Source organism: Chiloscyllium plagiosum, unplaced genomic scaffold (assembly GCF_037043375.1).
Source record: "Chiloscyllium plagiosum isolate Xiang-an unplaced genomic scaffold, Cpla_swu_hap1 HiC_scaffold_25, whole genome shotgun sequence".
Taxonomy (NCBI): Eukaryota; Metazoa; Chordata; class Chondrichthyes; order Orectolobiformes; family Hemiscylliidae; genus Chiloscyllium; species Chiloscyllium plagiosum.
In genome coordinates, this window is record NW_028270163.1 from 49,702,076 (window position 1) to 49,727,550 (window position 25,475).

The 25,475-nt window shown below is 41.5% G+C and overlaps 1 protein-coding gene across 2 annotated transcripts in view; it reads right to left on the minus strand.

The window, feature by feature from the left end:
• Positions 1–25,475, minus strand: part of cep131 (centrosomal protein 131) — a 129,982-nt gene that overhangs the window by 89,006 nt on the left and 15,501 nt on the right. The window contains exons 4-8 of one of the 2 annotated variants that reach the window (XM_043714979.2): positions 20,886–21,000; positions 16,120–16,250; positions 12,241–12,354; positions 9,697–9,849; positions 1,145–1,231 (exon numbers count right to left, since the gene is read on the minus strand). In XM_043714979.2, coding sequence (XP_043570914.1) covers positions 1,145–1,231; positions 9,697–9,849; positions 12,241–12,354; positions 16,120–16,250; positions 20,886–21,000 — 600 coding nt within the window. The remainder of the gene's footprint in view (positions 1–1,144; positions 1,232–9,696; positions 9,850–12,240; positions 12,355–16,119; positions 16,251–20,885; positions 21,001–25,475) is intronic. The other variant, XM_043714980.2, reaches the window with a different exon arrangement.

Consider the following 25,475-nt stretch of genomic DNA (forward strand, 5'->3'; position numbering starts at 1 on the left):
ATTTTTCAGGACATGCTAAAATAAGGTAGGTAATTAAAATTATACATTACACAGATAAACAAATCCAGCTCAAAAACTCAGCTGCTGTGGTGAAATACTTGTGGATACCAAGGCAATTTTTATACTGGATGATTTTGTATGAATTCTCACTTCTTCTCCAATGAACGTTCACAACTTTCAGAAAATCTTCACTTCCTCTAACATCCTCCTGTACAGTAATTCTGGGATGGGATATAAAATCATGTGCTGTTCAGTGAGAGCTGTAAATGACAGCACATTGAGTAAGAAAGTCCAATGCTTAGAGATCAAAAACAACACACCTAGTGAGTGCCATGTAGAGGCCTTTCTGATCCATAAAGAGACATTCCATGAAATAATTTAAACATTGGGCAAGGTTCACCAGTTTTTTAGAAGGTGATATTGAATGGGTCACCTACACTGCATTCTGCTGCAGACATCACTGGAAAGAAAGATTGGAAAAGGAGTATAACATCCAGTCTAACATCAGCTTCATTACACCAACATTAAAATTTTACTTCCAGGACTTCCTATATGGTTTTGTTGTCAAACAGTCAGATTAAAAATTCCACCTGGTCAATGTATATTTAGATAATTGGAAGAAAAACATTTTCTTTATCAGATTATCACCTACACGACAACTGCAGTAATTTCACCACACAACCTCTCTCCAGCCCAGTTAACTTCACTCAATCCTTTACATGAAGTGATATTTACGATCAATACACAGATGCCAATTATTATTGATGAAGAGCAATGTGTGCCTAGACTCAACTAATTTCTAAGAGGTCTCTTACAGCTGAGAGAGAGCATGTAATTGAAAAAGGCAAAAGAAATTTTACCCCATCATTCTCAATGACTCCAAACACAACTGCAGTGAAATTACAGCATTGTATCCAACTTTGTCAACCAAACACTCAAGTTTAGAATTTGCTTTTTGCAGCAGTAAGCTCATGCACAAAGATGAAGTAGAAAGAAACCTAGAAGAACAGCAAGGAAGCACTACAAATACTACTATATGTGCTTTGCAAAATCGCACAGGTCAGCTCGTACATGGACAGCAATTTTTTTCTGCACAACACCATAAAGGTAAGCAACGCACTCCTACATAAAAATCTATGCATACCCTAAATCGGGATGAGCGATATCTGGATTATCGTTCTGGAGCAGTTGAGTAAAATCCATTTTATCGTTAAGATTTAAGTATCGGATTCTAGGGGTGGTAGAAAAACATATTTAGAGACAATTTTTGATTCAGAGTTGTTTTGATGTTTAGGTAGGATATATGGTGCTGTTAACATGAGCATTTAAGGTCATCATAGTTTTAACATAAAATAATTTCCAATGATTTCAAGAAAAACTCAGAATAAATGCTTCAAACCTGTTCTCAAAGCAAATGCAATGACTCAGATACAAAATTTTACAAATATATGCAAAAATGTAAATAATTGATAGCTTGTGCTTGACAGAACTGTAACTGGCAATCAAACTGAAAAATCAATATTTAAAACAATCCAAAAAAATCCCATAAGATGCTTGATGTTCACGGGTGCTCAGCCTGGAGAAATTGGCTTTTAAAAGAATTACATCTACCTCTGGAAACAGGATGTACTTTTCTGTAAAACTGCTTTTTATGATGTTTAAGTCTCTGCGGAATTGGTGGATGGGTGTCGGCCAAAATGGCCTAATCCTGGGTAGATACATCCCACTGAAATTCAAATGGAGGTTGATTGATGAGTTGTATCTTGTACCAGATGTTTGGCAGCCAGCTTGTTTTGCAAACTCAAGTCGCAAAAGCGTTCTAACTGACCCAGAAACCATGCTGCTTTCATCATTGAGGATAATGCATGATTCCGATATGACCATCAGTGTATCTTGTAGCATTTCACCTGCCTACCTGTGCTGCTCACCAAACGAAGGTAGCTTTAAATATTCTATAACCAGCATACAAATGACACAGCAGACCAACACAACTGGACATTTTTGATCAACTATGCACTCCACTTGTTATATGTGATGAGACTGTGCCTTTAAGAGAATGTTTTGTCCTGTTTCTCTTGCAAAAAGGTGTTGTCAGAGTGATGCCAAAAGGTCTCATTCACACAGGCGGTTGGTTATCAGCTTTTGAGCTCACCCTGGAATTTTTTTTTAAAGACAAAAGAATTGTGATTGGGCAGGGTCATGGCTCTCAGATCCAGAAAGCCTTTTAGCTTTGCTTTTAAGAAGCTGAACGTTTCTGCTGGCTGCTTGAGTGAAGTATTAGACAATGAGGCTTCCTCTTTAAAATCAAAAGGGCAGATTGTTTCTTGCTTCTGCACTGGAGGGAGACAGCATGTGAGAATCATAACTGTTTTGCTGAATTGTTATTTTGCCAAATACTGTAGTATGTTTTTGGGGGGGATGCTGCCCATATTGGAAGAGTTAACGATTAGTGGTTAAATAACACACAACCTTATTAGGTATTTCAATAAAGTTATGCCAATTTTTTTTGTGCTGTCAGAATAAAGTGTGTTTTGATTAAAGCCTAGTGGTAGACCTATTGAATTATGTTCTGGAACACAGTACCTTACTCTTGTCTTTAAATAAATACAAAAGTTAGGGTCTCGGCCCTCTCCTCACAATAGTTTGGCAGGACGGGGCAGTCTGGTCTGGTTCATAACATATAACAATGAAAACCTGCCCCCATTACTTTCTCACTTGCATAAAGTTGATTAGATGTTAGTTAGGTGTATCAAACTAAAGCCTTATTTTATTATTGTCATTTAGTAACTCATTTCAGCTTCTTCCAGTCAGTTCAACCCCATCAACCCCAGTTTCTACCACATTTGTTCCGATGAGGCCACTTTCCAAAGTGGTGCTCTTAACATGTGCTCCTTCTTCTCCAACCGTGGCTTCCCACCTACAGTTGTTGACAGGGCTCTCGACAGTGTGCGGTCCAACTCCCATGCCATGGCCCTCACCCCCTCCCTCTCCTCCCAGAACAAGGATAGGGTCCTTCTTGTTCTCACCTTTCACCCCACCAGCCTTCACATGCAAAGAATAATCCTCCGCCATTTTCGCCAACTCCAGCACGATGCCACCACTAAACACATTTTCTCTTCCCTCACCCTGTCTGCAGTGCGCAGACATCGTTCCCTCCAGGACAACCTACTCCACTCCTCCATCACACCTAACACCTCTCCCATCACACCTAACACCTCTCCCATCACACACGGCACCTTCCCTCACACCTAACACCTCTCCCATCACACACAGCACCTTCCCATCACACCTAACACCTCTCCCATCACACACGGCACCTTCCCTCACACCTAACACCTCTCCCATCACACACAGCACCTTCCCATCACACCTAACACCTCTCCCATCACACACAGCACCTTCCCATCACACCTAACACCTCTCCCATCACACACAGCACCTTCCCATCACACCTAACACCTCTCCCATCACACACGGCACCTTCCCATCACACCTAACACCTCTCCCATCACACACGGCACCTTCCCATCACACCTAACACCTCTCCCATCACACACAGCACCTTCCCATCACACCTAACACCTCTCCCGTCACACACGGCACCTTCCCGTCACACCTGGCACCTTCCCGTCACACCTGGCACCTTCCCGTCACACCTGGCACCTTCCCGTCACACCTGGCACCTCTCCCATTACACACGGCACCTTCCCATGCAATCGCAGAAGGTGCAACACCTGCCCCTTTACCACTTCCATGCTTGCTCACCATCAAAGGCCCCAAACACTCATTTCAGATTAAGCAGCATTTCACTTGTACCTCTTTCAATTTGGTCTATTGCATTCATTGCTCCCAATGTGGTCTCCTCTATATTGGACAGACAAAACACAGATTGGGTGATCGCTTTGCTGAGCACCTTCGATCTGTACACAATCAGGTCCCAGACCTTCCCATTGCTTGCCACTTCAACACACAATCCTGCTCCCATGCCCACATGTTTGCCCTTAGCCTGCTGCAATGTTCCAGTGAAGTTCAACACAAACTGGAGGAATAGCATCTCATCTTCTGACTAGGCACATTACAGCCTGCCAGTCTCAACACTGAATTCAACAACTTCAGGTGATTATCCCATCTCGAGTCCTTTGTTTACATTCTGCTCCGTAATTTTATTTCATTTCATTTATTTATTTTTATTTTTTTTCCACTGTTCTGTACCTCTTATTTCTCGATTGTCTCTCTTTCTCTAGCTCCCCACTCTCTCATCACCTTTTTCCCTCTCCTCTTCCCCCTTTGCTACCCTTCTCCCCTGTTTTCCATTTTGCCTCTGCTTCACCCTCCCCCCCCATCCCCCACATATTTTGTCACATAGCACTGGCTTCAGCCTTGGTCATTCACAGCTTCTAATCTCCCTATAATCTCTCCATGCACTGTCATTATCACCTCTTTACTGCTACCTTTGCTTCTGAAGCCATGACTCGCCTTCTCTCAGCCCAGTATAAATACCACCCTATTCCCCCCTTTTCTTTAGCTTTGACAAAGGGTCAGTTAGACTTGAAACGTCAGCTCTTTTCTCTCCATACAGATGCTGCCAGACCTGCTAAGATTTTCCAGCATTTTCTATTTAGGTTTCTACCACTTATGGACATAGAAGCCCCCAAAGTTCTGGTTCAAATGATGTGATGACCTGTTACTATCAAGTATTATCCAGCAATAAAGAGCAGTGCTTTGCTCTCTCCTAGATCAATAACATGTCAATTTCAACAAACTCAGCACCATTTAAAGTAATAGTGTCAAGTGTGTGACCATACTGCCTCATACTGACCATTGCATGGGCTGACTGGAAATGAGACAGTGGAAGAGCAGCATATTTTAAGTGGACAATATTGCAAGAATGTACCCTACCACTTCATGGAAAAATGTGAACCAGTTTTGACTGTACAGCAGAGCCAGACATTGTAACCATGGCGAATAGGAAGGTTGATTGAATAACCAAAGGAACACAACTAGTTTAGGAGTAGGTAGCAAGATGCACTGCAGTCTTGGACATTTTAAGCCAGCCCTTCAAATCTGGAAATGGAGCATCCATTTTTTTTAAAGGAAGGAATAGCAACACAAACTTCAATGCAAGATGGCAAATTTCACCTTACAATGATTTTAGGAAGAATTTTAAAGCTTAATTCCAATTTATGGAATAATTTATTTACATGTTAACTTACATTCTATTTAACTTACTAACTTGAATCAAAGCTGAAAATTTTAGCTACAGAAGGAATTTTTCTATTCACACCAAGTAAACTGGTGCATAAATCTGTACTGCATCCTTCCTAACAATACACAAACCAACTCAAACTAGAAAATAAAAAGCAACTATTACAAAACATAATGATTTATACAATGTCAAGAATATAGTAGAATATAGGAGACATTTCCAAATTAAGTGGCTCAAGCTGTGCATTAAAACAAGTGTTAAAGCCAACCACAGATATTATGGCATGGCCTAATTTTACACAGCAAGATTCCATTTGAAATCTGCAATATGCTTCAGGATTTAAATAAATACTCATTTTTAAAGAACAACCACATCAGGTGATGAAAACAAGTAACCTATTGAAGTGCCAGGATTTCCAAGAGTGAGTTGCTATTGTACAATTGTTTGGGTAATACCACACCACACCAATTACTGGAATACTGTAACCACTGATTGGAAACACTAAACCACTGTTTCAACGTTTTTGGTTGATACATTCCTCAACATCAGATGTTATTATATTATACCCGCTCTTTTCCCACAAATTTGACAAAAAGGCCAAAATGTGCTTTTCAGCATCAGTTAGTGCTGTGTAGAACAATTTTGATTTAATTTGATTTACTATTATCACATGTACTGAGGTACCATGAAAACTGCTGTCTTAAGTACCTCACAGTCAGATCATACTATACAAGTGCATCAGGGTAACTGCTGAAACTTTATTGCTGGAACAGCACATCAGGTCAGGCAGCATCTAGGGAACAGAAGATTCGACGTTTCGGGCACATGCCCTTCCTCAGGGTAACTGAACAGAGTGCAGGATACAATGTCACAGCTGCCGAGAAGGTGCAGAGAGAGATTAACATTAACAGCTAGGAAGAAGTTGTTCTTGAATCTGTTGGTACACCAAACAAATTTTTATATCTTTTGACTGATAGAAGAGGGTGGGAGAATATATAACTGGGAATGGGAATATAACTTTGATTACGTTGGTTGCTTTCCTGATGCAGCGGGAAATGTAGATGAAGTCAATGGATGGGAGGCTGGTTTGTATGACGGACCAGGCTGTGTTCACAATTCTGGAGCTCCTTGGAGTCTTGGAAAGAGCAGTTGCCACACAATACCGTGCTGCATCCAGGTATGATGCTTTCTATGGTGCATCTGTAAACATTTAAGAGAGTCTTTATGGACAAGGCAAACTTCCTTAGCCGTCTGAGGAAGCAGAGGTGTTGGTGTGCTTTCTTGACTGTTGCCTCGATTTGGGTAGGCCAGGACAGATGGTCTCTCCCAGGAATTCGATGCTCTCGACCCTCTCCACTTTGGCACCATTGATGCAGACAGGAGCATGGCCTCCACTCCACTTCCTGAAGTCAATGACCAGCTCTTTTGTTTTGCTGATGTTGATGGAGAGATTGTTATCTTTATACCATGCCATTAAACACTATCTCCTCCAGTACTCTGTATCATTGTTGTTTGCAATCAGACTTACAATGGTCAGATATATGCACAGTACTGCACCACAGCCTTGAGTCATCTATTCTGTGGCTAAGTTAATTAGCTGGAATGGTACGAAATATAAAATGCAATCAATTAACACCTGACTGCAGCTGAAGTGCCTCTAAGTGACTCTAAACAGCATCACCTCGTCAAGAGAAAACTTAAGATTTCTGACCAAGCTATATGGGCTTTGCAATAGTGATCAGTTTCACAGCTGCTCAGTTCAAATATTCATCAATAATTTCTGTGCTTCATGCTCTAGGCTTGTTCCAGCATCCCCCTACCTCTAAAAGATCATAGACATGCAGTAAACAAATCCATTTCTGATGAGGCACCTTCAATTTGCTTCAGCTATGCTGATGGCAAGGATCCCAATGCTTAAATGACAGATTCTGCCAAAGTGCTGCACATGAAGGTACCAAATGTTGTTCTGGGCTGCTTTATTTGGCATTGGCATTTGTTGCCAAACTGCTGCATCTGTTGGTTTACACCAAACCAAAGGAGGTCTTGCCAATTGTCTCTGTTGTCAGCTAGTGACTCTCAGGTGTAATGATCAATGTTTAGGGTCTTCATATCAGGCCTCACATCCTTGAAACAAAACTTTGTCTATCTTACTGGCCATGTGTCTCCAATTACCTCACCACCCAAAAAGTCCTTAAGTCTGTGACAGACGCCAAACCAAAGTAGACGTCTCAGTCTGATGAGTACAAAAATAATGTAGGAGCTCTGTGTTTGAGTGGACTGTGCATTCATGACTTTTGTCATACCAGGATATACTATAATGCACTGCAGATTGTAAAGCTGGAAATTATTCAGCTTGCTTTCCCGATAGCTGTAAGTGATCATAGCCACACAGCAAGGTTCTGAGAACACAGGCCACATAATCGCGTAATCGGTTTGATTCGAAGAGTCAACTCGATGTTGTTCCATGTGCATTTTGAGAGTCAGCCAAAGGTGGAAGTTCATTTCCCTACGTGCATATCAAGTTCCACATCAAAGGACAGGTGGTCTGTCAGCAAGGACTCAAGGCAGAAGAATTTGCTAACCACTTCCAACAGGATGTTATTGTGATCAGGGCAGAGCTATGATACCCTATTTAATGCCTCAACGTCCTTAACGTTTATAGTCAGGGAGAACAAATTACAGGCATGAGACAACAATCCATGGTCAGGGAGGCAAATCGAGTTTCTCATTAAGTGGCAATGTCAACAAAAAGCTTGTGGAAATCATAGTCAATTAGGGCTGTCCAGCAAACACTTGCTGGGTAGTGTGGGTCAATGCTCATAGCAGGACAGACAGTTCTCGCAGTTAAACCTCCAAGCAGGAAATTTACCTTCCTTTCTTTGTTGTACAGCCTACATCTTCTAGAATTGTAGGCTTGGCTTTGAATCCATCAGGCAGTTAGGGGTGCTAGCGTGTTACAAAGACATTAAGTACCTTAAAGCAGCCGATGGAAAAGATACTGATTCCCATGTACTTGGCCTCACAAATTTCAGATACAGTCCTGAGTGAATCAAGCAACTGTTATGATCCTAACAAGGACAGGTTACTTAAAAGCACTGTGAAATATAACAACAACTTGCAAAGATATAATTACCTTTTGTAAACCAGGGATTTACTAATAAGCCACAACTGGATCCCACAAGGAAAGGGCATCCAATTACTAACCCTTACCCACACAGGGAAGAACGCTGTTCTGAATTTTGGGGGTCTCATAGAAGCATAAAATCCCTACAGTGTGGAAGCGGACCATTCAGCCCATCGGGTCCACACCAACTCTATCCCTGTAACCCTGAATTTCCCATGGCGGATCCACCTAGCCTGTACATCCCTGGACACTATGGGCACTTTAGCATGGCCAAGTCACCTAACCTGCACATCTTTGGACTATGGAAAGAAACCAAAGTGCCTGGAGAAAAACCATGCAGATACAGGGAGAACACACAAACTCCACACAGACAGTGGCCAGAGGGTGGTAATCAAAAGTGGGTCCTTTGCACTGTGAGGCAGCAGTGCTAACCACTGAGCTGCCGTGCCACTCTTACCTGCTAGCTAGAGAGCAAGCGAAAGATCCATGCTGCCTTGTCTTGGACAGGTCTGCCATGTTACACACAAATCAGTTGGTGGTAAGACCATCAGCAGGTTTTCCCCTGGAATCAAGACCCAGAGTAGGTCCAGAAGTACTGCAACAAGAGCTGGCAAAGGTCGGCAGTTCTGGTGCTCAGCAGTACTGTTCAGGCTTCCATAGCTGCTGCAAAGAGGAGAACCCTTCCTCATTCTTCCATCTCTCAAGGTGGAATGTGTGAAAAGGGATGTTCAGAAGTAGTTGAAAGCAAAGCAGGAGTTAGCTCTTATTGGGTTCCTGCCATCCTGTTGTTCAGGCATTGATTGCCTTTCATTTCTTCAATAAAAAACAACCTACCCAGCCTCAGGTCACAAGTGGCCTCTACCATTTCATCTGTTGGGCACAGTGCATGATGAAAACGTCAGCCCTTCCCCAGACCTTGGTTAATCCCAGCTGCAGTGTCTCAAAGCCCTTGAGTGAGTGTCATCTGGCAAGGGGGCAGGAAAGCTATGCAGTTCAGGTCACCATTATCTTGCCTAAGTAAATATCCTTCGGAGCTCCAAGCTCAACACCAGTGAGATCAGAAGATTTTGCCCATGGTTCTAATATCTATTCTTATGAATTGCACATATCTCAAGTAGACAATACAACCAGATCTTGCTCTCTCAAGGCAGTATTTATTGACAAATGATTCCTGCAAGCTAATTAAAACAGAATAAAACACATTATAAAGACAACCACAGAATTTGACAGTTAAATTTCACCATCTGTGGGGACAAATATTCAACTGCCTTGTCATGATGTGGCTAGAAAATACAATGTAGATTCTGATCTAGTTTTACAAATTATAACTACTTCTTAACTGCAATTACCAAATGTTAAAACTGACCTTTCTGCTTCCTCCTCAGTCACTTCCTTCTTCTTCAACAAGGCTGTGTTATTTCTTGTTACAACATTATTACTGGACAGGTTTTTCTGTGATTTCTTAAAGGAGCCCTGATCCAAGCTATTCTCCTCATTAGCTGGCATCTTAATCATGTTGCTGTCAAAACATATAAACATTCCAACAATCGCCTTAGAATCCATGTATACAAAACAGATGAACATTTCGTATCTTAATTCATGAGAAAGCATTAAGAGTAACTCATGCTTCAGTACTAGCCCATATGCCCTAGTAACCTTCCAACACTTTATTCAATGCCTGTTCTTGAACAGTGGGTATATATAAAACAATTAGTTTTAACAAAATTAATTTGCATAAAGGATAGTGAAATTAAGTTCCAAATGATACCATGATGTTAATGTTCAATAAGCTCACAAATGGCAAAAGTTTTGTTTCCAATGAACAGACATTCAGTAAGGAAACAAAAAAAGTGATATACAAGCTGATTCCTTGAGAGGGGTAAGACAGCATGGAATTGGCAGGATTTATCATCTCCAATCTTTGCCTTTGTCTCACTGCAGAAGAAAATATGAAAGAGAAGGCCAAGATAGTTCACCCCAGCCTGCAACCCTCACCCCCATGGATGCTCAAACCAAGGATGGTGAGGATATCTCTGGGCGGCACACTCTCAATATGTCTGGGCACCCTAGGCAGAAAGGTCCCCACGCGTGTCCGCCCAAAACACCAACCAGCAGACTTCCTCCATGCCAGTCGCAGACCATAGGACTCTACATCAACATAGTGGGATTAAAAGGAAAATTAAAACCTTCTGAGGGCACCAAGGTGGCAGGGGAGATATCTCAATGTATTTAGAATTTCACATTTTCACTTTACATCATCAACTGCAAGAATGAAGCTACAGAGGCTACACTTCCTTTTGCTACTCAGTGTCAGAAATCCTGCCTGAAGGATTACTATTCTGTCCCACATGAACATACTAGCATAAATCATTGCCATGTTTGAATGTAGGAGCATCAAATGTTGTGAAACCTTCTAATGATTTGTAACATTAACTTTTATTGCACAACAGGAAAGAGAAGAACAAACCGATAAGCTGTACTTGCATTTGGGAATAAACAGGGGCTCTTTGCCTTTCCAAAATCAGCACATTTACAGTCAATGAATGATGACTTCACCCGTCTTAGAGACAACTGCTTACAATAGAACTAAGTCCTGTCCAGCTTGTTGTGCTGTTGCACTTTATCATGTTGATGATGTTTTCCTAATCAACATCCTCATCTTTGTTTGCAGAAGAACAATGCCACTCTCACAGCTCCTCACCATCCATCATTTCCCTTTTTGGCCAATCTAGCCTTCTGAAGCACAGTATGCAAAGGTTACACAGCCCACTCTGTCTGTAGCATACCTTCAAGGAACCTCCAGATCCCTACAAGAATAGGAACCTCATCTTGAGCAGTCCTATCAAATGTCCTCAAATGGCACCAGTGGAGCATGTTGTACTGTTGACTTTAATTTCTTCTTGAGATTTGGCATACATCTATGGGATACGTCTTGCAAATTGGAATTCAATTCTTTTGGGAATTTCTTCTGTTGCCACCAGCTTAAAGGGATTGGTACAATGCCAGTGACCCACCAAAGCCAAAAGCTGTACCCTTGCCATTGATAAAATCCAATGTACCATACTGAATACCAAAATGTTACTGCGGACTGAAATCATAGAATCCCTACAGTGTGGAAACAGGCCCTTCAGCCCAACAAGTCCACCCAGACCCATTCCACTACCCTATTATCCTATGTTTACCCCAACTAATGCACCTAGCCAACACATCCCTGAACACTATGGGCAATTTAGCATGGCCAATTCACCTAACCTGCACATCTTTGGATTGTGGGAGGAAAGAGCTGAAAATGTGTTGCTGGAAAAGCGCAGCAGGTCAGGCAGCATCCAAGGAGCAGGAGAATCGACGTTTCGGGCATGAGCCCTTCTTCAGGAATGAGGAAAGTGTGCCAAGCAGGCTAAGATAAAAGGTAGGGAGGAGGGACTTGGGGGAGGGGCATTGGAAATGCGATAGGTGGAAGGAGATTAAGGTGAGGGTGATAGGCCGGAGTGGGGGTGGGGGCGGAGAGGTCAGGAAGAAGATTTCAGGTTAGGAAGGTGGTGCTGAGTTCGAGGGTTGGGACTGAGACAAGGTGGGGGGAGGGGAAATGAGGAAACCCAATCACCTGGAGGAAACCCATGCAGACACAGGGAGAATGTGCAAACTCCACATAGACAGTCGCCAGAGGCTGGAATCAAACCCGGATCCCTCAGCATGCTAACCACTGAGCTACCCTGCCACGGTCAAGAAATGTGATATAGCATCCGCTAATATTCTTGGTTGTATGCATTAATAAAATTAGACCATAGAGAAAAGATATCAGACTTTGAATATAATTGCAAACATTATCATTTCATAAATAAGTGAGAATAATAGGATTTTAAATTGATTTTTGAATAGTTTCCACGATTCAGAAGAATATTGCACTTACTTCAGAGATGTGGCTTTCTGGTTGGAGCTTTTTGGGGTCAAAAGTTTATCAATAGTTGGGTAGTTGTTGTGCAGCATTGTGGTGACAGAATTCCCAACGGTTCCCTTGTTACTGCTGTAAAAAAAGAAAATTAAAAATTATTCAACCCACAAAGACAAAATATCTTGCAATGAAGTTATTTTATTTGGATAAACATGAGCAAACACTCTCCAAGTTAAACATTTTGACTTTGTTTAGCAAATCCTGACAGCTTTCAACATGTTGTATTATAGACGGAGGCAATGACGTTGGACACCATTACTGAGACTGGATTAATGAATTCCAGATTTTATTGATTGAATTTAAAATCCACCAGTCAGCATCTCTCTCCAAAGCAAGATATGGCTGAATTGTTTCAAGCTTGCATGCTCAAGTATAAATAAACTGCATTGCAATAGAGTTGATAAAATAAATTTATAACCATAACTTTTACCTATTGATTCATGGTGTGGGCATATTTTAAATCAATGAAGCATCGTACACATTGTAAAGTCTGCTTTTCTATCCATATAGTGAATCACAATAAACACTTCACGATAACCATTTCACAAACTGCACAGATATGTGGAATTTATGTTGTGTGGAAAATCTAGAACAGCTAAGATCGTTCTCCTTGCAGAGAGAAGGTCAAGAGGATATTTGATGGCTGCATTGATAATAATGAAAGGCTTTAATGCAATGAAGTCAGAAGAAAAAGTTTCCACAGGCAGGACAATTGGTGACCAGAAAGCAGAGTTTATGATAATTGGTGATAATCCAGAAAATGAGGAAAATTTTTGTTCTGATTATGAAATTATGATAATAAAAATGATCTAGAATTCACTGCCTAATAAAGTGCTGGAGGTAGAATCATGGCTTTCAATAGGCAACCAGATGTATACTTGTAAGATTGACATTTGCAGAGTATGTGAAAGAACTGGGGAAATTTAACTAATTGGATAGAGTTGCACAGACATGATGGACCATTAACAGCTCCTCAAAATAAAAGACAACAAAAGAATAAATTTAACATCTGAGCACATCCGTCCACTATTTTAGCTAACCATCATTCTATGTAATTAATTGTCCTTCTCATCTCTAACCTTGCCATCAGACAGCAAAAGATTCCAATCTCAGGCTACCTTCTCCATCTTATCCGGCAGCTAACTGCAAATATTGCATCATCTTTCAGTGATAAAACTACCATCCATGATCGGTGTAAAATTGAAATTACAACATAGAAACTGCTAATCCTTGAAAAGGATTTATACTGATGTTTATATTCCATACAAGCAATCATCCTAATTGCACATACCTGCCCTGTTCACTTTTATTCATTATGGTCCACTTAGTGCTGTACTCAACTGGCACATTCGAGCATGTTACAGCGGGTTTAACTGGATAGTAATTAAAAGCAGAAGAGCAAACTGTAGTACACTCGGACCTGAAAACTGCTGAGCTCCAGGAAAGCACTGTGCCGTTAAGTTTCGTTTGTGATAGAATCCGCAGTATTGCTACTCTACAACTTTCTTTTTTGAAATTACAGTGCAATAAGAAGAACACGTAGATCATTAGTGTCTATGCGAGCAAGCTAGCAGACTGGTTCTCCAGCCAGATTCTGCTTTCTCAGACAGACCATAGGTGATGACAAATGCAAGATCTTCACCATCAAGCCAGTCAGTCTGGCTCAAATTAAAACAAAATAGCAATTAGCCCTTTCTCATGAATGACAGTACCCCAAATCTATTCCGAAACTAATTAATACTTTTCAGCGCAGTATTTAATTTATTAACTGCAGGTTATTAAATCATGGGATAAACTCAGGATGGCAGTCTTTTCATGGTGAAATAAATGCCACAGTAAGATACATTATTCCTGACATAGAGGCCTCACAGCACGGAAGGAGACAGCCATTGAATCCATGTTGGCCCTCTGGAAAGCAAACCAGAAAGTCCCCACTCTATCTGATTCGGGATAGTCAACATGGCTTTGTGTGTGGGAAATCATGTCTCACAAACTTGATTGAGCTTTTTGAAGAAGTAACAAAGAGGATTGATGAGGGCAGAGCAGTAGATGTGATCTATATGAACTTCAGTAAGGCGTTTGACAAGGTTCCCCATGGGAGACTGATTAGCAAGGTTAGATCTCATGGAATACAGGGAGAACCAGCCACTTGAATACAGAACTGGCTCAAAGGTAGAAGACAGAGGGTGGTGGTGAAGGGTTGTTTTTCAGTCTGGAGGCCTATGACCACTGGAGTGCCACAAGGATCAGTGCTGGGCCCTCTACTTTTTGTCATTTAAATAAATGATTTGGGTGCGAGCATAAGAGGTACAGTTAGGAGGTTTGCAGATAACACTAAAATTGGAAGTGTAGTGGACAACGAAGAGGGATACCTCAGATTACAACAGGATCTGGTCCAAATGGGCCAATGGGCTGAGAGGTGGCAGATGGAGTTTAATTCAGATAAATGCAAGGTGCTGCATTTTGGGAAAGCAAATCTTAGCAGGACTTACACACTTAATGGTAAGGTCCTAGGTAGTGTTGCTGAACAAAGAGACCTTGGAGTTCAGGTTCATAGCTCCTTGAAAGTGGAGTCGCAGGTAGATAGGATAGTGAAGAAGGCATTTGGTATGCTTTGCTTTATTGGTCAGAGTATTGAGTACAGGAGTTGGGAGGTCATGTTGCGGCTGTACGGGACATTGGTTAGGCCACTGTTGGAATATTGCATGCAATTCTGGTCTCCTTCCTGTCGGAAAGATGTTGTGAAACTTGAAAGAGTTCAGAAAAGAGTTATAAGGATGTTGCCAGGGTTGGAGGAGCTGAGCTATAGGGAGAGGCTGAACAGGCTGGGGCTATTTTCCCTGGAGCGTTGGAGGCTGAGGGGTGACCTTATAGAGATTTACAAAATTATGAGAGGCATGGATAGAAGAAATAGACAAAGTCTTTTCTCTGGGGTCGGGGAGTTCAGAACTAGAGGGCATAGGTTTAGGGTGAGAGGGGAAAGATATAAAAGAGACCTAAGGGGCAACTTTTTCTTGCAGAGGGTGGTACGTTTATGGAATGAGCTACCAGAGGATGTGGGTGGCTGGTACAATTGCAACATTTAAGAGGCATTTGGATGGGTATATGAATAGGAAGGGTTTGGAGGGATATGGGCCGGCTGCTGGCAGATGGGACGAGATTGGGTTGGGATATCTGCTCGGCATGGACAGGTTGGACCGAAGGGTCTGTTTCCACGCTGTACAGCTCTATGACTCTATTGCATTGCACTGCAAGTTTGTTTTCTTCAGGTGCCATCCAATTTTCTTTTGAAATCATTCACCGGCACCACTTCCATCACTCTCACTGACAGCAAGTTCTGGGTCATTTCCACTTATTCATAGAAAATAACTTCCTTCATCGTTTCCCCACAGTCCAAATTCTGTGCTCCCTATTCCTTGTGTCTCAGATTATGGGCACAGCTTTTCTTTCTATCTTCTCTAAATTTATCATAACCTGTATCCTTTATCACATCACTTCTCAACTTCTTTACTCCAAGAAGAATAACTCTAGCATCAACAATTGCTAAATCCAATTGCTAAATTCCCTCAGCCAGGGAATCATTCCAAAATCTTTCCTCCTCTATACATTATCAAGAATCCTCACATCCTCTCTCAAGTGTGGTAGTATCCAGGAGTGGACAGTAATAGTGCTGGAAGTACACAGAAGCATGTATGAAAGGGCAAAATCCATTCTTTACCATCATACTATTAAACATTTCTACAAAATTCAAAGATCAAAAGGTACTTTCAATTATATCTGGGAATCAGCTTTTTTTATTCTTATATCCTTATTATAGCTTTCTAGAAATCCACTAACCGATTGTTGGCTGTAAAGTTGGCTGCTAGTGACACAGTTGCGGTCTCTCTCCTTTTCGACAAGACAGGCACGTCTATCGTACTGGTACTGCGACCACTAACAGGAACTGGGAAAGCTCTGGGCTCCTCATCCTGCCATTCGGGAAGAAACAAAGACCGGAATGGAGAAACAACAGGTTATTCTACAAATATGTCCATTGTTTTTGAAATGAATTGCTTGTATTTGAAACAGAAAATACTATCCTTCTACACTGTGCTGAAGCCAAGGTCATACAATAGCCACTTTTACCTTCCTGGCTCTCATCAATAACAAATGACTTGTCATTAAATGGTTAAGTCATAAGTACAGTGGAATGATCTTTTACAAGAAGTTGCTTTCTCTTCAACTACCTGGTTTAGTACAGTATGTGTTACATCACTAGATTTAAAACTAACTTCATCTTTCCACTACAAGTTACTCAAGTGGTTTCCCACACATCAGTTAGGGGAGATCCAACAGCAAGGATTACAGAAGAACTGTATAATTCTTTGAAGTATAAGACATTCAGGTCATGTAAGTGAAGATGAGTATTCTTTTCAGGTCTCCAATTGGGTCATCAGTAAATCCAGCATTTAGACAGAGCTTGGGGGCAATATTATTGTATAAAATGATCAATCTGGATGAACCAAGGCTTCAAAAAAAGGTGACATGATAGAAGGAGGAAACTACAGTCCCATTAGTTAGATACCAGTAGAGGAAACATTTTTGACAGAATACTTAGGAATGTTGTAAATGATTGTTTGGACAGAAGAGCATACATGGGACACCCACAATGGTTTCACAAAAAATAATCACATCTTGCAAACCTAACTGTAGTTTTTAAAAAGTTATTGCTATCACAATAGTACAGATTAAGGATTATTGATTTGTGAATTCATTTGGTCAATTTGGTACCTGGATTTTTATGGACTGAAATAGGTTCAAAAATAAAGGATCAGAAAGCACTTACTTTAAAATATCCACAGGCATCACCTGCCCCACACAGTTAGGCCAGATTTCACGGTGGGACCTTTACTGTTTGCTATTTTAATACATGATCTGAATGAAGGCATGGGGGGAACAATCTGCAAACTTTCAGATAGCATGAAATTTCATAATTGTGTTAGGGAGTGTGAATGATGCAGGGTGAATTCTCTTTATTCATATACGCTTCAGGGAAAGTGTTAAAGAAGATGAAGAAACTAAGAAATCCATATTTCCAGGTGCACAAATTCTCAAAATCACATATGAACAACACTGTGAAGAGCAATTAAGATACTGTGATGCATTAAAAGGACAACTCACACAATAAATAATGTTATCCTCACAGAACAAAGCTTCCAAACTCTTTTCCTGGTGCACCTTATTTTAATGCATTAGATGGTTTGTGATCCCAGAGTGAAATTTGGAGGGCAGGAGAGTTGTTCATCCTCTCCTTCCTTCACTTCTCCCAACTTTAACCCTCATTGCCACATGGTGTGGGGAGGTGGAGGGTAGTCGATTAAAAGGCAGTGACAACAACCACAGATTGGGAAGCCCTGTTGAAAATGACCAGGCCTGACTTACAATCTGGTTTTTGGAAAGGACAAAGGAAAGGAGCAAGATAAAGTTAGTTTTAAACTTAGTGATGACTTAACCCCAAAATAAATCATTTCAGTTATTAAGACAGGTGAAAAGAATTGGAATTCTGCATTTTAAAAAAGCCTAGGTTTAACAATGATATGATTGAGGCATACAAGATGATGAAAAGAATATACTGTGCTTCAGTTAGCTATATTTTACAATCAAATAGGTTAGGAATGACCCAGGATGAGAACTTCCAATTACGTCACACAAGATGTGTTTTGATTTAATTTGATTTATTTATTGTCATGTACATCTTGTTACAAAATACAGTGTTGTATAATGTTGCCACTCTCCAGCGCCATTTTAAAACACAGAAAAATAAACCAACACGTAGAACACAAAGATAGAGAAATAAAGTGTCCAACATTACAGTGCTTCTTCTGAAATGCTCTGCCGTGGGCCTGGAGGCCAGGCATGAGTCCCCTTCACCGCGCTGCCACTGCTGCAACGGAAATCCCCATTCTTTGGCACTCTCTCACCTCCATCGATGCCCTCACCACTGAGTTTTTTCTGGACCTCACCAATGCAGATGCCACTGATGCTTCTGGGTACCAACCTGACCTCCGCCACTGCCTGAGTCAGCTTCAGGCCCACCTCACCAATGTAGCCGCAGCTGACGCCAACGGCATACTGGGCCCAAACTCCCCTCCACCACCGACTTCATGAATCTGCACTGCACGCAGATGCCACCGCAAAACCAAATTGGACTCCACAGCAGCAGCCATGAGTCGTCTCTAGGAACAACTCGATGATGCAGCAGTTGCTGGGAACCCAAACTTGCTTCTGATGCTGTTGCCATCAATCCATGCTCCTGGAGCTACTTAAATTCGCGCTGCTGGGCCCACTCGCCTCCACTGTTGGTGTTGCCATGACCAAGCTCTTCACCAAGAGATAAATAAAATAAAAGAGAAAAAAAAGATAGAAGAGAGACAAAAAGGAGGAAAGAAACAAAAACAAAGTGGACGGAACAGACGAGCCCCAGCGGTCCTACTCTTCCTCCTTCACTGGAAGGGTAAAGGAGTTACAGGTCAGAAGCTGGTTCTTTGCCTAGAGAATTATGAACCTTGAGAGGTCTTGAACTAGTTTTCATCTCATGCAATGACTGTCATCTCACACAATCTACAGTTATGTGGGACACAGTAAATGGTCCAAAAGGGCCTTGTGCTGTTCCTGTATTCCCTATAAACTCAAGACAGCGTGACTAAGTTGTAGCATGACACTCAAGCAAATTAGCAGCTGAGGAACTGCCAGAATAATTAATCTTCAACAGCACGCTGAATCACAGTGGGACAGAGTTTAATGGCAGAGCTACCTCAACTTTCCATTATAAATGCAATTAACACACGACCACTCAGCATGACAGTTTAAGAGGACATTTCTCAAGCTTTAACTATTAGAATGTTAGCATTCAGATAGCCTTGTAGAATACAACTACTGCAGTCATGTTCCATGAAAAAATATTTCTACAGGAAGCCAATTCTATTCTGCCTGGTGTACTTGAATATTGTTGGTGAGACTTTTAATTCCTGGCAGTTAAAGACAAATTACTTTTAACTCATGGATTAATCACTTAAAAAAAAAAGTATCATTCGAAAACGTAAGTACAATCAGATGGAGAACTTCCACAGGAACAGACGAACAGGAGTAGGCCATTCACCCTCTTGAGCTGGTTCCACCATTCAATGAGATCATGGTTGATCTTTGGCTGAAATCTACTTACCTGCCTTTGACCCATATCCCTTAACACCTATGTTTCATAAAAAAATCTCAGATTTAAAATTAACAACTGATCTAGCAGCCATTGCATCTCAGAGAACATTTCTATGGAACGTAATGTTTTCCTGCATGATCTTGCTTCCTAAAATATAGAGTGTCAAATGAAGAAGCAATTTAATATTGAATGTGAAGCAGTGTCAAATTAGTTGAAAACCGTGCATTTGAAACCTTTTATGAACAGCTCAAATAAAAACCAGAGATAGCAAGTTAAAGTGCAAGAGCTGCTACTTCAAGTCCAGAGCGTTTTGTTAATATAGTTGAGCTGGTTCTTTTGGAAAGATGTGATTATTTGAGATGGTACAACTGAAATCAAAGTTTCTGAAGGTGGTTATTGTGTGCAGTTTTGGTCTTCTTATTTAAGGAAGGATGTAAATGCAGTTCAGAGGAGGTTTACTAGATTGATACCTGGAATGAATGGGTTTTCTTATGAGGATAAGTTAAGGTAGGCTGGTCATGTTTTCAGTGCAGTTTAGAAGAGAGAGAGGTGATCTGGTTAAGAACAAAGAACAAAGAAAATGTCCAGACGCATGATTGAAGTATACAAGATTCTGAATGGTCCTAATAGTGGTCTAGACATGGAAAGGATGTTTCCTTTTGAGAGTCTGCCAGAACTAGGGAGCACTGTTTTCTAATTCAGGGTCACTCTTTCAGATAATTTTTTTTTCCTTTCTGAAGGTTGTGCCACTTTGGAACTCTGCCTCAAAAGGTCATAAAATATTCTTTAGAACAAGGTTGATAGATTCTCGTTAGATAACAGAATCTGTGGTTATTGGGAGTGAATGGGGGGAGTATGGAAGTCAAAATGTTATCAGAGCAGCCATGATCATACTGAACGGTACAGCAGGCTCGAGGGCCTGAATGGTCTACTTCTGCTCTAACTTTGTATATTTGTATGAATGACTACAATGCAAAGTTCAGACATCAGGACATTCAAGCAAGAGGTAATTAGTAAGAGATTTGGTGGGGGAATAAGTGTAATATACTGAAACATTTAAAAAGGACAGGCTGTCAAAATAATCTTTAAACTGTTTTAGTTTACTTTTATACCATTTTAATATTATTTTCTTTATTCCAGCTTGAATAACTGTTCAAATAACTTAGAAAGCTTCATTACATTCAGGAGATCAAGAGGCTAAGATACTATTTGAGCGTCCAGATAAGTGAGGGACATTTAGCAGTTGGAACTGTACTCCAGGAAATGACCAACACTTCTGTAAATTGGAGATGGAAAATAACAAATAAAACTATACAGGATTCTGAAGGACAAATGGAAAAATCCTGTTGACACATCAAGGCACGCTGTTGGTTGGAGAGTTAATTTAGTGAGTTAGTTAGTTTATAATTACCAGAACATTCCAAGTGGTCCTCTTCTCTGGGGATGTCTTGCTCAAACTGGATAGTTTTTTCCTCCCATCAGCTGAGCTATCAAACAAAGCCAGGAAATCATCTGCTCTCTCTTCACTAAGCAGGAAACAGGATAAGAGTCACAATTAATGGACTTATTTTGTTCACTCACAGTGCCATAATAGCATTATAGTCATTCTGGTATAATACACATTTTATTCATACAAATTGGCTATAATGCAATTGACGAATTGTTGCCTCTATTTGAATTATGCAAACTTGCTACTGAAGGATATAGCAATTTTCTGTAGTGATCTTGTACAGCGCGATTTCTATAACACAGGGTTGAGAGGAACACAACTGTTGTGCTACAGCAGAATGAACTTTTAGTGATTATGTGCAGCCAGTTCCAGATATTCACTTTTCCTAAAGTCTTAATTCTCATAATTCCACACTCCTTATGTGACATGCACATAAATGCCTCATTAGTTCCAAACTGTGCTCTCTTGCGGGTCTGTTCAGTGTGTTCCATTATTGCACATTTGAAATTTGATTCTTCGAAAGTCACTGCATCACTCCCTCAGCCCTAACTAGGCAAGAATTAGGAATAAAATGCAGATTTATTGATTACATAAATCAAGTACTCATGTAGATACTGTGACCAAGCTGAACTTCCCTCCAAGCAATTGCTGGTGGTCTGAACTTTACTCCACCTGGTGACTATGTGATTGCTGTTTTAAATCAAATAATGATTAAAACTCAAGGAAAAGAGGGGAACGGACTGATGCTCAATGAAATAGATGGAGAAAACGTTTTCTAATTCATTTCAACTTCTTCATCATCAAGTTAAGTGTTTACTAACTGGGCACCATTTATTGATCAGAGATGTTACTGAAATATGTATGGTCACACTGCCACCTACCGTCACTAACTGCAAGCAAATAAGTTGTAATCTATATTCATTACAATAAGCAATTGCATAGGATTTCAGATCTCTCTAATATGACAATTTGGTCATTTCAATGTCAGTGAATTCAGTGGAAAAACATTTGTTTTTTTTTTGAAATTATTGATTTTCTTGCAAATTGGTTCCTCAATCCTTCTCGGGACAAAAAAGATAGCAAGCAAGTTAAATTTCATTACTTACTGCTTGCAATCCAAAAAAACGAAAGTCATAGACACACATAAAATAAATTCCACATCAGGTAAAATAAGATGATTTTGCTGCTTTTACAAAACTAAAATTACTTTATATCTCTACTTTCCAAGAACAGAGAAGTATACATTTGAAGAAACTCAAAAAACTAAATGCATTTAATTTTAAAATGGATGCAAAGGCAGGATTGTTTAGAATAGAATTGAATAGCAACTTATTGTCACTTGCATTTATGAAAATACAGTGAAATGCATATAAGTTGCCACAATTATAATTACAGAAAGTATAAAAAGAGATAACAGAGACAAAGGAAGGACAAAGTTCATCTTTTGTTCCCTCCTCGGCTCCTGGGCTTCTGAAGTGGCTACTGAAACTGTCCGAGGCCACCAAACCAAGGATTTCCAGACTGGACACACTGTACCAACATCAAAGCTGACACTAAAGCCACTGTATCACCACCATAGCAAGGAGGGACAGACCGAACCCAAAAGGTTGGCGATGCTGAAGCCATCACTCAAGTCATCCCCACTTCAACTGCTGCTCAAAGCCGCCACATTGAGGCCATAGCCACAAGGAACAAACCAGAACCACCAGGCCACCACTGCTGTAGCCACCACTGAAACCACCGCCAGGAGAAATCGACCAGACCCAACAACAATGAAGACTTCGATAAAGCTGCAGCCACGACAAGGAACAGACACTGGATCCCAGTGCCGCAGCAGGTCCTTGCAACTGCCCACCTCCATTGCTGCCGCAGAAAAGATCAAAACGTGAACTTTGAAACAAAGGAGAAATAAAGAAACAAAAAAAAAGAAGAATGTGGCCAGCCAGGTGAGCGGGCAGATCTGGGCACCAAATCCAAACACTTCAGATGGACCACAATCCTTTGTTACCTGCCAACCTGCTGGTTAGCCAGCACAGTTCCATCTCAAGGCCCGTTTTGAGCAGCCTGTTTGATTAGGTAAGAGACAAATGCTTATTAAAGTCAATATTCCAAAGCTAACTAGATACCACGTGCAGTTGAAGACCACTCCACACATAGAGGCATCCTTCTGGCCAGTGTGGCCCTCTGGGGGTCTCCATCTCCATTGCAATCAAGCAAAGTTGGCCTTTTTACTTTTCCCCTTCTAAGAAGAAGACTTTAGAGTGGTGGTGGAAAAGCACAGCAGTTCAGGCAGTATCCGAGGAGCAGGAAAATTGACGTTTCGGGCAAAAGCCCTTCATCAGGAATAGAGGTAGAGTGCCTGCAGGGTAGAGAGATAAGCTAGAGGAGGGTGGGGGTGGGGAGAAAGTAGCATAGAGTACAATGGGTGAAGGGGGTGGGGATGGAGGAGATAGGTCAGGGAGGAGGGTGGAGTGGATATGTGGAAAGGAAGGTAGGCATGTAGGACAAGTCACGGGGACAGTGCTGAGATGGAAGTTTGGAACTGGGGTGAGGTGGGGGAAGGGGAAATGAGGAAACTGTTGAAGTCCACATTGATGCCCTGGGGTTGAAGTGTTCCGAGGCAGAAGATGAGGCGTGCTTCCTCCAGGCGTCTGGTGGTGAGGGAGCGGCGGCGAAGGAGGCCCAAGACCTCCATTTCCTCGACTGAGGGGGGGGGGTTGAAATGTTGGGCCACAGGGCAGTGTGGTTGATTGGTACCCAGAGATGTTCCCTAAAGCGCTCTGCTAGGAGGCGTCCAGTCTCCCCAATGTAGAGGAGACCGCATCGGGAGCAACGGATACAATAAATGATATCGGTGGATGTGCAGGTAAAACTTTGATGGATGTGGAAGGCTCCTTTGGGGCCTTGGAGGGAGGTAAGGGAGGAGGTGTGGGCGCAGGTTTTGCAATTCACCAGCCTGGCTGAGCTGGCTCCCAGCTCTGCACTGTCCCCATGACTTGTCCTCCCTGCCTATCTTCCTTTCCACCTATCCACCCCACCCTCCTCTCTGACCTATCACCTTCATCCCCACCCCATTCACCCATTGTATTCTTTGCTACCTTCCCCCACCCTCCTCCCTGACCTATCACCTCCATCCCTACCCCCATTCACCTATTGTACTCTATGCCACTTTCTTTCCACCCCCACCCTCCTCTCATTTATCTCTCCACCCTGCAGGCACTCTGCCTCTATTCCTGATGAAGGGCTTTTGCCCAAAATATTGATTTTCCTGCTCCTCATATTCAGCCTGAACTGCTGTGCTTTTCCACCACCACTCTAATCTAGAATCTGGTTTCCAGCATCTGCAGTCCTTGTTTTTCCCGAGGATACTGGCACATTCAGACATCCTGTTTCTCAGATATACCAGCTGCTCTCACCTTTGACGATGTGGCAAGTGACCAGTGTCACCTCCTTTGGATCAACCAGACCAGCAGTAGGCCTTCCAAAGGATCAGTTTTCCAGGAATAGGTCACCTGTCTACAAAGAGCTGCCAGCATATCATGTTCAGTGGCACCACCGGAGAGACCCATGATCATTGCGTGATGGCAAGGGGTGTTTTGCAGGATTGGTGGTTGTGATGAAAAGGGGCAAGGGATTCAGCATTAAAGGCAGGAAGGTGGCTCTCAATGGACACGCATCCTTTCACAATGCCATGTCCCTCAATCAGCACTAAGCAAATTATGTTTGACTAACTTGGTTTAGATTTTATGAGATAACAGAGAGGGCTGATGAGGATAATGCTGTTGATGTCATGTACATGGAGTGTATAAGTTTGACAAAAGGTGCCACAATACAGGCTCATCAGCAAAATTAAAGCCTATTAATTATAAACATGAAGAAACAGACTGGTAACACTATGCCTATTTTCCTCAGAGAAGAAAGAGATTTGATATATGAAGGATCATGAACGATCTGGACAGAGAAGAACAGGAGAAATTGATCATATTGATAGAAGGATCAAAAACCAGGGGACACTGATTGAATTTGAATGGCAAAAGAAGCAATGGAGACACTTTTTTTTTCTCTCAGCATAGCGTATCAAGGAACACATATTCTATGAGATCCACCTGGCTGACCTTATTTCAATCACTACACAGCTTTGACCTATCAGCCCAAGAATATCTCTGCACATTTGGTGACTCTGGATGTTGGTTTGCTCACTGAGCTGGAAGGGTGAAAATGAACCTGCCAGCTCAGCGAGCAAACCTACATCCAGAACCTCAACCTGAGCTACAAATCTTCTCAAAACTCACCAACACCCATTGGTGACTCTGCTATGAACAGCATTGGGGAAAATGTAACGAAAAGGTATTGTGCAAATGCTTCTTTCAGACACACATGGAAAACAGAGAAATTACATTGAGGCAATGAATGCTGATTGAACAATCAAAATGTTGCTCATTGTTTTGACAAAGTTATTGGTGAATTGATTTGCAAGATTTCTTTCATATTTACAGAGGGGATTAAATACAGCCTAAACCAAGAATATGTTACACTTTCCAGTGGTGTGAA